The following is a 13,793-nucleotide window of genomic DNA, read 5'->3' as shown; positions in this document are numbered from 1 at the left end:
TGAGATGGAGCCTCGCTCTGTTGCTCAGACTGGAGTGCAGTGGCACTCCATTCTCGGCTCACTGCAACCTCGCCTCCTGGGTTCAAGTGATTCTCCTGTCTCAGCCTTCCGAGTAGCTGGGATGACAGGCATCCGCCACCACACCCAGCTAATTTTTAATTTTTATTGTATTTTTAGTAGAGACGGGGTTTCACCATATTGAACTCCGGATCTCAAGTGATCCACCCGCCTTGGCCTCCCAAAGTGCTAGGATTACAGGCGTGAGCCACTGTGCCCAGCCGCAAATGTTTATAATAATCAAAATACGGAAACAATTCAAATGCCCACTGACTGGTGAATAAATGTGATATATTCATATAAAGGAGTACTGTTAAGCAATAAAAAGCAACTATTGATACATGCTACAACATGGATGAACCTCGAAAACATGCTAAGTGAAAGAAGACTACATTATTACATGATTCCAGTTATATAAAATGTTCAGAAAAGATAAAATCTACAGGTACAGAAAACAGATTAGAGGGGATATGGAGCTGAGGATAGGAGTGAGGACAGACTGCAAATATGCAGAGAAACCTTTTTAAAGAGTTATGGAAATGTTCTAAACCTAGACTGTGGTGCAAAACTTGGTGTATTTACCAAAATCTTTGAATCATACACTTAAAACAAAAAAACTTTATAGCATATAAATTATACCTCAATAAAGTAGCCAATAAGTTAAAAACAACTACTACTACAAAATAAATGAAGTGGGTACTTCTCTTACCTCTGCTGGATATACTGGGCATAATCTGAGGAATCATATTATTGCTTGTATCCATAGGCTGGGAATTATCTTGACCCATCTGATCATCAGGTGGCATATAGGCTGGAGGAGGCGTATCAGCTAAGAGGAAAAAAAAAATAGTTAAAATCTTCATTCTGCTCAAAATTATTACTCTAAAAGCTTTAGAAAATTCTTAAGATTACCGGCAAGCTTCATTACTGAACATCACACACAAAAAAATGTAGGATACTATCCTAGGGCAAGGGAAAAGGAGAACAGACAGCACACCTAATAGCAATTGAAAACCTACTACAAATCCACGTTTATTTAGCCCAGATCCCTGGTAATCCAGGATACAAGGATCAGTCCTAAAATTCACTAAAACAGAATTCAAGGTCGAGAATTTTGCCTTTATTTTTATGTGTTCAGAGAAACTGCAGCTATTACATATCAATCTGAAGGGCAGATTATCCTCATTTGGGTATATATATACTACAGAGACAAATTATTAAGATCAGCACATACTGTATACTGTCATTTAAAACTGGAAAGTAAAACTATGTCCCTTCAAAATTTGCCATCAACACTAACAGCAATTGTCTAACGCTTGTGCAACATCTAAACATGGCTGTTGCGTCCTATTAAATGGTTAGGTAATTCACTTAGAAAACTAAATGTTAACTAGAAAATCTTTTGAGTTTCAACACTCATAGTTGAAAATTTTGCAAAAGCTACAGCTATACTTTTTTGTCTCAGTAACTATAAATAAGAACTGAATTTGTCTTTCATCCCAATGTTTTGTATAGGATGTATTTTGAGACAGAACTACAATCAGCACTGAATCGAAGACAAACTATGAAAATTTGTTTTTGAGCAAATTCCTAACAGCAAGTTAAACAGCTGGCACTTAATTTCTCTTCAAAAGAAAAAACTATACCAATTGATATTTTGCTGCAGTAGAGAAATCACAAAGAATATAATGTAGGTCCTCGAATAATGTTTTGTTCAGCATCATTCTGTTATGACGCTGATGAGAAAAAAAATCCATTCCCAGACAGGGCCACGTCTGTGTGAGTCTGAACATTCTCCCCATGTTTGTTTGAGTTTTCTCTGGTTACCCGAGTTTGCTCTCACTTCCCAAAGATGTGCACATCAGATGAACTGGCATGCATGTCTAAACGGTCCCAGCGTGAGTGCAGGGGTGTGTGTGAGTGCACTCTGTGATTTAATCACGTCTCATTCAGGATTGGTTTCCACCTTGTGCCCTGAGTTGCTGGAATGGGCTCTGGCTATCCATGACCGTGAATTAGAATGATTAAGTAAATAACAGTCTTACTTGTTTTTATTGCTCTTCCTTAAATATACGCACAGCTCATATTTATTTCAAAGTTTAGTATTAGAAGACTTTTGGGTCTTTATGTATAAATTTATGATATTTTTGTGACCAGAAATATACCACAAGAACTTAACTCTTGTTTATATCAACTAGCCTATGATAAAACTGGCTTTGTAATATGCTGTTTCAGTTAAAGTCATAGTTTCCAAGAAGTTATCAATGACATTAAGTGAGGACTTACTGTACTTACATATGACTCTGCCTGACAACAGCAGGTGTTCAAATATTTCTTGACAGTGACATAATGATATGTCCATACATGACATGCCAATTACAAAATTTAGGAACTTTACAAAATCTACTTATCTTTCTGCAGTGAAATCAGTTCATCAGTTATCTAACTAAAGATAACCAGGATTCATTTTAACTTCTAAAGTCTTAAATAATTTGAAAAGCCACACAGTAAAGTTGAAAGAACACAGACTTTAGAGTTAGACAAACCTGGGTCTGAACCTCTAGTTCTTAGCCCTACCCTACGTAAGGTACTTAAAAGTTTAAAATTTACTTTAGAATTTATTTTTCCATCTGTAAAACAGGAATATCTATCTCACATAGTCATTCTGAAGATTAAATTTAATGCCATAGCTTTTGTCACAGTATCAGTTATATAAAAGACAATAAATGGTACTGTCATAAAATATAAGAAAATATTTAAGTCAAATAGGGCTACTTCCATTTTTTAAACACATGGTACTTGGCAAAATAAAATCTAAACTCTTCTGGAAATCAAACAATTACCTAAAGAATAAAGAGTCAGAAACAGCTATACCTTGGCATGTAACAGTTCACCCAGAGGGCCCACAGTAACAACAATTGTGATTCTTAGGATTTTTTTTTTTTTTTTTTTGGTATCAACAAAATAAAGTCTTACCTGGGAGCTGAAATGGACTTCCTGGTCCAGAACTTGCTGGGGAGTTGGGGTATGTGCTGCTAGCAGGAGAAGGGGGATAAGGGCTGTTTGGAGATAAGGGAAAAGGAGTGTTGTTGGGCTGGTGGAAAGAATCTGGAAACGTGGCATTTTGTGGCATGTGTGGTTCATTGTGGCTCAGGTTCCTAAACTGAACCAGAAGGCTGTGTTGTGGATTGAATTCATTATGACGAGGCACTAATACTGGAGGTAAGACTGAAAAACAAAAATCAAAAGTCATTTGTCAGGAATGACTAAACAAATGCCCCATCCACACTAAGGGGTTGGTAGAAAGGATTCATGTAAGACTGTAAACCTATTAAAACAATTTACTTTTAGAAAGGGCTGTTTTATAGAGCCCTGAATCTCTATTTACATAATAACAATCCAAAACTCTGTAAGCATTTAGCCTGCATAAGGTACCCTAGAAGACAGAAAATCCAGAGAAAGATACCACTCCTGTTCTATGAGATAAAGGATATTAAAAAACAACCATAAAACAGAGAATTTAACACAATAGGAGTTAAACAGAGGTGAGTGCTCCCAGCTAGAAGAGAATCAAACAAAATACTGTAAGAAAAAAACATACCTGACTGAACCTTAAAGATACAGGAGGATTTCACATGGGAGTACTAGGACTGGGAAGAAGTAGAAGGGGAAGGTGGCAGAGGAGATGAGAAAGTCAGTTGGCCTACGCACTGAACAAGGAGTTAAGACTACAGAGTGAAGTTGGAACCTGTTATGTGAATGCCCTAAAAACTTCCAAATTTCCAATTATGAACACTTAGATCTTTCTTAGTTTGAAAGATCTCATGTTTTACGTTGTTCAGTACAGTTTTCCATACTGAAAATGGTAATATTCTCTAGGTAAAAGCCTTCCAATCAAAATCAGTCTTCTAAATATGACCATAATGAAAATATATACAACAAAATCTAAACATTTTTAACAGATAAATTTTTAAGAGATAAACTTTATTCAAATATTCGCTTTCTCTAAAGACCCAAGTGACCAATCACATTCAAATCTCTGATTACCTTTCCCTACAGGAAACTGAAACAAACCTGATTCTTCAAACATTTACACCTCATCTCATTAACAATTGTCCTGTATCTGTCAATGTAATTTCACTTAGAAAAATCTCAACTTGATTCTGGTATCATTCAGCATCAACAAAATGAGTTTGTTTTTAAGCTACCTAAGTCACACTTCACCTCCCTAAAGTAGGGATGTACACAACGATCCAGTGTTTCTGTTAAGTCAGTATTTGTGCTATTTTTGTCTATTGTTTCATTTCATTCTACTGCATTAGTATACTAAATATGTGGTTAACATCTGACTACAATTGTTTTGTTCTACTGTGTGTTAACAACTGCTATTCCCCTTACAGAACAATGAGGCAGCTGCCATTAGAGAGAAGGGCATTAGGCAGCAAGAATTTCTACATTTAGCAGGCTAGCAATCTGAGAGACTTAGTGAAATAACTACTCAGGAATTCAGTTCAGTAAGAATTTCTTTGCTTTTTTTTTCTTTAGAGGTATGCTAAAATCACTGGCTTCTCTTTCACTTGTATATTATCTATGCACATGATTTTTTTAAAATTATTTTATATCATCCAAAATAATGTTAATATGTGGACAGTTTAAAAAAAGACATGCTATTAGAGATTATGACAAAAACTGCAATTGCTAGCCCCCCCCCATATACTGTTTCTATAGAAAACAAATTTAAACTCTTAGCCATCTCTTATAACATTTACTTTGTGTACTGCTAAATAATATGCTTATATTGCTATTATTAGTCAAGATATTATTTGTAGACTTGCTCTTAGGGCAAATGAGGCAGCTTTCTTTTATTATTCTATCCCACTCCCATCCTCAAAATAGAGTTAAATATAACATTTTGCTTAAATCAACATCCAGTATTGATATATATATATATATATGTAATTCATTGCTGAATCAAGTGTACTATGAGTCTACTTTTTCTTGAACCGTGTTTTTACTGAAGTTAACCATTGCCTTGTTTCTTCATTTCTTTAATTTTAAGTACATTCCACTAATATTTCCAGAATTCCAACAGATCTGTTAAACACCTATCATTACTATTTCTTGGATACAACAAATAATCAAATAATTTATTCACTCCATGTTTTCCCTTGGATCTTCCATCTTTTTTTTTTTTTTTTTTTTTTTTTTTTGAGATGGAGTCTCACTCTGTCGCCCAGGCTGGAGTGCAGTGGCATGATCTTGGCTCACTGCAAGCTCTGCCTGCCGGGTTCACGCCATTCTCCTGCCTCAGCCTCCTGAGTAGCTGGGACTACAGGCGCCCGCCACCACGCCCGGCTAATTTTTTGTATTTTTAGTAGAGACGGGGTTTCACTGTATTAGCCAGGATTGTGTCGATCTCCTGACGTCGTGATCCGCCCGCCTCGGCCTCCCAAAGTGCTGGGATTACAGGCGTGAGCCACCGCGCCAGGCCCAGTTCTTCCATCTTTTTGTTCCAACCTATATTGGTTACTGCTCAAGTCTCCTACAAGTCTGAAGTCCCTTCTCTACTGCTGGATCACATTTCCTAGACCTCATCCTCTATTAGTGTCCTAAGAGAAAGTAAAAAGTTAAATTTTCTTGACTTCCTGCAGGTATAAAAATTTATTTTTTTTGCTTGTCTGCAAGCAGATAACATTTCCTTCTGAATTTTGAGGGCACTACTTTACTTTCTTCTAGAATTCAGAACTGCATTGAGAAATCCAGTATTCTGATTTCTAGTCCTTTATATGTTTCCTGTCTTTTCTGGAAGTTCTCAGCATCTTTTTTTTAATCTATGATATACAAAAATTTCATGTGGGGCTTTTTTAATCCTTTGTTCTGATTACTTGGTCACTGAGCCCTTTCAATTTTCAGTTTGGGGAACTGTTTGATATTATTTCTTGGAAAATTTTCTCTCTGCCATCTTCCTCAATGCTCTATTTCCAGAATATATTATTCTACTAGAATTGATATTTAATTTGAAACTGATTCCAGATCACTTAATGTTTTAACAAGTACTTTTTAATGCACCAACTCATCTAATGCTCGTAACAACCTATTAGGTAGGTAGTATTATTCCCATTTTACAATGAGGAAACTAAATCTCAGAAAGGTTAAGGCCTGAGGTAGTATTTGGTAAAACCAGGATTCAAATCCAGAAAGCCTGGCTCCAGAACCCACAGTCTTAATCACTAGACAATACTGTCTATTAGATCAGGGGTCCCTAACCCCCCCAGTTCATGACCTCTTACGAACCAGGCCATACAGCAGGTGATGGTGAGAGAAAGTGAGTGAAGCTTCATCTGTATTTCCAGCCACTAGCCATTGCTCTCATTACCGCCTGAACTCCGCCTCCTGTCAGATCAGTGGCAGCATGAGATTCTCATAGGAAAGCAAATCCTATCGCCAACTGCACATATGAGGGATCTAGGTTGTGCGCTCCTTATGAGAATCTAATGCCTGATGATCTGTCACTGTCTCCCATCATGCCAGGATGAGATAACCTAGCTGCAGGTAAACAAGCTCAGGGCTCCCACTAATTTGACATTATGGTGAACTGTATAATTATTTCATTACATATTACAATGTAATAATAGAAATAAAGTGCACAATAAATATAATGTGCTTGAATCATCCCAAAACCATCCCCCAACCCATTCTATGAAAAGACTGTCTTCCATGAAACTGGACCCCGGTGCCAAAAAGCTCAGGGTACACTGTATTCAACTAAACAACTACAACCACCTAGGTTGGCCCTCTATTTTTCTTATGTTCATTATCTCTTTCTAACTATCCTCCATCTTTTTATCTTTTTGCAAAACTTACTCCACTATATTCTAACTGTGTGAGCGTGCCTAAGTTACTTCCCTTTTAAGTCTTTGTTTCCTTATCTATAAACCTATAAGTAAACTGAAAGGGTTGTAAAATGTCAGTACCCTTTTCTAACCCCATGAAGGAATCACTATTCCATCAGTGCTCAATAAATATTAATTGCTATCACTGTTACTACTACCACTACCACCACCTTCTACTACTTTATTAATACTGGTAATATGAAGTGATCCATTCTGCGTCACAGCTGCTTAATCATGGGGGGTCAGCAAGCTAATCTAGCTGGGTAATCTGCCCCTTCCCCAAAGAGTTTGGACTCAGGGTGAAACATGAGGTCTCTATGGTCTCTTTCCAATAGTTGAACTAGTAAGACATAAAATTTTCAGTCATTTAAAAGTATCAGAGCTATGCCCCAGTCTTTTCTATAGAATGAATCATAGCTGAGAAAAATGTATACAAAAAATAAGACACTTCTATTGGCTGGCTGATTACTAGTCACACTTTGGCTATAGGGGAATACATAAAATTCCTAGACTTACTCCTAGCAAATAGCAAGCTTGGGAGTTTTTCAGCCTATACTTCTCTATTAAATCTTCTTATCTTCCTTTCTTCATCAATTCCTTCAGGTATCAGCTTTCCTTGGACTCAGTAAGAAATTGAGAATCATATCATACCAACTGTCTAAAGACACTCTAAAGCTCTTAAGTTGAACTTTTGCAGACAGCATAGTCACTGCTATCTGCTATCCTTTCTACTAGTCTCCACATCCAATGTTATTTTCAGTCTTTTTACCACACATCTCCATGTGAAACCCAGATAGACTCAAAGGTAACCACTATGATTCCCATCTCCAGGTATTCAAACCATTGGGTAATTCTCCCTGCTTGAGTATGAGTATGACCTATCACTTCCTTCTAACCAACAGAATATGGCAAAGGTGACAGGGTGTGTATGATTACATTCCACAATAATATAATGCCCTTCTTGCCAGAAGACCCTCTCTTCCTTATTGGCTTTGAAGAAGCTGTCATAAATGTGAACTACCTATAAAGAAGGCTATGTGAAAGCAACTGAATCTGTTAACAATCACATGGGCTTGGAAGCAGATCCTTCCCTAATTGAGCTTCTGATAAGACCTCGGCCCTAACCAACACCTTGATTACAGTGCCTTTCAAAGGACCCAGCTAAATGTGACTAGACTCCTCACCCAAAGAAACTGTGAGGTAATAAACATGCATTGTGCTAAGCCACTAAGTTTGTGGCAATTTGTCATGCAGCAATAGATGACTAATGAACTCAGCTAGCAGCTCAGCTTATACCATTCATTACAAAAAAAAAGTTTACTGAGTATCACCTACCAAGTGCCAGACAACAATATACTATTCTAGGCACTAAGGAGAGAGTAATGAATGAAATAGAGGAAGCCTCTGCTCATGTCAGTCAATAAACAAAATAAATATCTAATATAGAGTCAATTAGTGATGCAGATATTTGAGCAAGGATTGAATGGAATGAGAAAATGTGCCATGGAAAGATCCTGGGGGAGAATAAGTAAACAGCAAGAGTTAAAGCCTGGAAACAGGAGTATGGCAAGTCCAAGGAACAGAGAACTCCGAGGATAGGTCATACAGAGTCTTATAGAAACCTCTTAAGTGTGACAGCCTTGAAAGTGTTTTCAGTAGGAACTGACGTGATTTAGTATGTTTTTAAAAAATCATTCTGGCTGTTGTGTGGAAAACACAATGGGTTAAGGGGAAGAAGAGAGGCAGAAAGACCAATTAGGACACTACTTAAGGTGAGTGATGATGATGATGTACTGTACTAAAGTAGTGCTGTCACAAATGATGAGAGGTGACATTATTAAGACATATTTTGAAGGTGCAGCAAACAGCATTTGCTCATATTTTAAATATAGGACTTAAGTAAGAAGAATAAAAGATGACCTTGCAGTTTAGGGCATTAGCAATTACATGCATGCTGTTGCCATTCACTTCAATAGGGGAAACCAGGAAAAAAACTGAAGTTTCGCTTAGACATATTACATTTGGTATGTTTAATAAATAAATATTCAAGTGGAAGTGTCAAGTAGGCAACTGGATACACAAGTCTAAAACTCAAGGGAGAAGTTGACTTGAGTTCAAAATGTGAGCATCAGCTTATAGACAATCTTAAGACATGTGACAGCATGAAAGCACATAAAGAAACAGTATAAATGGACAAAAGGTCCATGGACTGACTCCTGTGAAAACAGCAGAATACGCCAGCAAAGAGGGACAAGAACAGTCAGTGAGGTAGGAGAACCAGGGTAGCATACTGTCTTAGGGGCCAAACAGAGAAAAAGTTTTGAGTAGGATGGAAGGAGATAAACTGTATCAAATGCAGTTGAGCGGACGGTAAGATAAGACTGAAAAATGACCCCTTGACCTATAAAAAGGCAGTCACTAGTGATCCTGACAAGTTAAATGGTAGGAAAGAAAGACTAACTAGAGAAGTCACAAGAAAAAAATGAAACATAAAGATAATAAAAATGGAGCATCCTCTAAAAGGACTAGTGGAATCAGTGCAGTGACTGGGGTTGGGTTATGTGAATGAAGTGAAAAGCAGAATTTTTTTTTTAAGTTTTATTTTAGGATGGGTAGTATCATGGCATGTTTGTATGCTATCAGAAATACTCTGGTAGAAAGAGAAAATATAATGCTGGAGAGAAGGATGATAACTGTAGGAACAAAGCTCTTCATTTGACAAAAAGGAATGGGATATAGTACACACTTGGAGCTTAGGTTTTAAATAAAACAGAGACAGGTCATCCACAGGAAAAGGCAGAGTAGATATATGGGTGCTTACAGTGAATAATGAATTAGAGTAAGCCACCTGAGAATTGTATCACCTACATATAAAAAGCTAAACTCAAAATCCAATAGTCCTTCCAAGGTTAGAATATTTAAGATGGAAACACAAAGCTAATATAACCTTTTCATTACTAAATCTAGTTACATGCATATCAGGAAGAGAGGTTTTTTGTTTTTGTTTTTCCAAATTCTTCTCAGGAATAAGACCTACCTGGACTTTCCACTCTCTTATAGTGGTATGGGTTGATACAAACTTCTTTTTGCTTAGATCCAAATGGAAATTCACAAATATCCAACGGCTTTAGCTCATGATGACTCTGCAAATCCGGCCAGCGCCAAACACGACAATATATAACATGGGGTAAGCCTTTTCTGTGAGAAACCTGCAGGCGTCCATCTAAAGATCTGGGAATAGTGACACATTTACTTGGCTGTCCTGGACTGCTCAAGGCTTTCTCCAGTTCCTCCATGGCACCCTTTTTCTTTTTTAGCTTCTTCACCAAAGCATCAACTGCCTTTTCTGCCCATTTCTCCTCCTCATCACCTTGTTTCCATCCCAACAATCGCTTTACTGCTGGACTAGTAAAAGAAAACAAGCTGGCCATTGACGTCATTTGACACAAATCTTCAGAAACCTTCCTGTAACTCAAAGTCAGTGGCTACTGAAAGAACCGATCACGGGTGAAACGTCATACACAGGTCCTAAGTGGAAGTTCCAATTAAAAAGGGAGGAGTAACATTTATCTTCACAAGTGCCATATACTTCTTTCATTTGGCCAAGTCCTGAAAGAGAAAGGGGGAAAGGATCCTAGTTTAAATCAATTCAATTTATATAAATTTAATATAATCGAAAGGTATATTATTATTAAATAAGAACAGAAAAGCATTACAAAGTAAACAAAAAATTGATAAATTTTCTCCAAAAGTTCTGTGACCACTCAATTCCTTCTCCATAATGTGAACAAGTAAGACACTAGCAATGTCAAATGATAACCAGAAGCAAAACCAGCTTGCTCTACCTCCTATGTATTATCCAAAAATAGCTTCTGGACTCCCTTTGATTAGGCCACTAAGCCCTAAAACACTCTTCTGAAATTTGATCCTGAAGTACTTTTCTTCACTGAAATCCATGTTACATGCTATGTCAGTTTTGAACATGATTATGTCCTGATCTGAAGAGAAGTCTTAAAAGAAATCCAGCTCTTCTCTAAGGTCATTATTTTCTTTAAATGTTTCCCAGACTGAGAAGGTTTGGACAAAAACCATGGTATGACTGAAGTCACATTATTAGATGCAAATTGTATTCACGGTTGTATAAGATGTACCAAACCCTCAAATAAATCATTATAACTGCCAGTAAAATGGCAAGTATCTATTTGTAAAACTAAGTATGTTGTATAAATTTAAAGAGAAAAAATTCATTTTAAAAGGGTCAGTTTCTAATTTTACAATTCCTATTGGCTTATTTTAAGTGATATTTTAAGCATATTGGTTAATGAGCCTGCTCCAGGTAAACCACTGTTCTGCACCATTAAGAAGCTCCTGATGATGACAGGAGGAAGTGACAGGCACTCCACTGATAAGAGCTGGTAAAAACCAGGCTCAGTGGCACACACCTGTAATCCCAGTTACTCGGGAGAATCACTTGAGCCCAGGAGTTCAATCACATCCAGTCTGAGCAACATAGTGAGATCCCATTTCTAAACAAAGAATAAAAAGAATGTGTAAGATTTCCTGCAGATCACTACACAGCCAACTACAGACGATAAATACCTACTGAAGTAACAAGAATAACGTTTGGAAAAACGGTGTAACAAAAGATGCTTCCTTTCTTGTGCCTACAATTGCCAAATGCTATAGCTTTGTCTTTGAAAAATTCTAGCATCAATATTATTCTGGACCGGGTTGCATCTTCCCAGAAAAGAATGTATGTGCTCAGTTAAAGCCCAGACAATAACATAAAGTAAATAAAGATAATGTAAACACAGAGTAAAGTAAAACTGACATACACTCAACAAATAATTATTGATTCTTTGTTACGTCCCATGTATTGTGAATAGCCATGATGGGGTTTTTAAAAAAAGTTATGCCAAGTAGGGTTTAATCTCAACAGTCAATAAATTGATTCATTCAAGATATACTTACTGAGAGCCTACTAAAGTACCAGATAACAGTTCTGGATGCTGATCAACTACTGGCAGCTATCCAGTCTAATATGGTGGAACCATGGTGGGGAAGGGTACAGGAAGTAAAGATATCCTCCTTATGTATGGATATGCCTTGTGCCTTGTCCTGCCCAGCACTATGTAGGATGATTTTTGCTAGGCAAACAAAACTGGCCACATTAAAATAGAGAAATATAACAAAGAGAATGAAAGCATCATTGTCACTAACAGGTCACAGAGTATAAAGTGTTATGTACTAAATGAACTGTAAGAAGGGCTCACCTCAGTTGCATCTATATCAAGGATGTATGATAAAATCCATGTGGGTCAGGAAGTAAAACCATGGTTTGGTTGTCTGAGATGAGATGGGAAATGTCAAAGGCAAAGGACACAAACAAAAAAATACATATATAGGCAGACATGAACAGAGCATTTCCTAGGCTAGATAAGAGACAGGCCTGGCTGACTGATACCTTATTCATGAACACTAGAATACAATGGGGGGCTAGATAGGGTGGTGTACATATGTGTGAGTATGTGTATGAGCAACAGAGAGACAGTTAAGGAAGAGGGAGGCAAAAAGAAAGGAGCTTCAAGACCAGAATTCAGAATACAATATCATACATGATCAGGCCCTTGGCTTCTCCTTACTCATTTCTTAACCATTATCCTACCTAACTGCATTTGACCACACTTGACTTCTTTCCATTTCTCAAGTATTCTAAGGTTATTTCTACGTGAGGCCTTTGCATCTGATGTTCCCTCCCCTGAAATTCTCTTCTCCTGTAACTTAACGCAGCATACTCACTCAAATTAATTCAGTTGTTCAAAGGCCACCTCCTGAAAGAGGAATTACCCGACCACTTGATTGAAAATAGCATGACAGCCCATTCTCACAACATTCTCTATCCCCTGACTCTGTTCATTTTTTATAGCATTTACCCTAATCTGATATTACATTATCAACTTTGTTTATTTACTTTATGTTTTCCCCAATGAAATGTTAGTATGCCGGTAGTCTCATCTGCCCTCAAAACCACTGGATGCCCTGAACCTAGAATAGTGTCCATTTATCAAATAAATGAGTAAGAAAAACAATTTGTAAAAATATAGATACCTTTCTAAGGATGTCTATATCAAACTTAAAACAAAAAAAATTGTTATTTATGGATATCTATGATATCAGAGAATAAAAATCAGCCTCCCAAGTTGATGACATTATAGGCTTGAGCCACTGTGCCCACCAGATTCTGTTCTTTACTAGTATCACTTTTTCAAAGCCTATTAGCTTTTCTGTAAAATAGAGATGATGGTTCCTAAGTCACAGAAATGTTGAAGTAATAAATAATGTCTATCTAACACAAGCTTTACAAACTCAACAGTACTATTCAAACATGAATTATAATCATTAGTATTCAGAAAGAAGAAGAACCAAGACTTAAGAGACTGGCTAGATCTAGTCCTAATCTAATCTTGCCCACTACTCTTCCACTATACACACCTTCTGATCGAATCCAAATCCCTGCCCCTCTATCCATCTGTGTCTTCCAAGAGAAATCTTAGTCATTCTTAATGATGAGCTCCAATCTATCCCCTTTTGTGAAGACCTCCTTTATCACCCAATGCTGCAGAGGCTATGGTCACTGAATATTTATAATAAAAACTAACTAATAAGACATAAATAATATCGTAACTTCCCAAATACAGTACAAAATCCTTCTAAGAAGTAGTCTTCAGCACCTGGACCATTCCATGTGCCAATTTCACACACTATGATACTTAATGAATGGTCACTGATTTTTCTATTAACTGTACCTTGAAATTAGAGATAATTTCAAATTTTAAACTCACG

At 37.0% G+C, this 13,793-nt stretch overlaps 1 protein-coding gene across 8 annotated transcripts in view; it reads right to left on the bottom strand.

The window, feature by feature from the left end:
* SMAD5 (SMAD family member 5) overlaps positions 1–13,793 on the bottom strand; it is a 281,680-nt gene that overhangs the window by 18,381 nt on the left and 249,506 nt on the right. For 6 of the 8 annotated variants that reach the window (XM_058441224.1, XM_032157964.2, XM_032157965.2 and 3 more), the window contains 3 exons: positions 9,988–10,559; positions 3,034–3,285; positions 767–886 (listed from right to left, as the gene is read on the bottom strand). In XM_058441224.1, coding sequence (XP_058297207.1) covers positions 767–886; positions 3,034–3,285; positions 9,988–10,390 — 775 coding nt within the window. In that variant the 5' untranslated portion in view covers positions 10,391–10,559. Of the gene's footprint in view, positions 1–766; positions 887–3,033; positions 3,286–9,987; positions 10,560–11,392; positions 11,477–12,223; positions 12,378–13,793 lie in introns of those variants that run through there. The other 2 variants (XM_058441225.1, XM_058441226.1) reach the window with 2 other exon arrangements.

The sequence above is a fragment of the Hylobates moloch genome, unplaced genomic scaffold (assembly GCF_009828535.3).
Source record: "Hylobates moloch isolate HMO894 unplaced genomic scaffold, HMol_V3 SCAFFOLD_6, whole genome shotgun sequence".
NCBI lineage: Eukaryota > Metazoa > Chordata > Mammalia > Primates > Hylobatidae > Hylobates > Hylobates moloch.
This window is presented reverse-complemented; position numbering and strand designations above follow the sequence as displayed.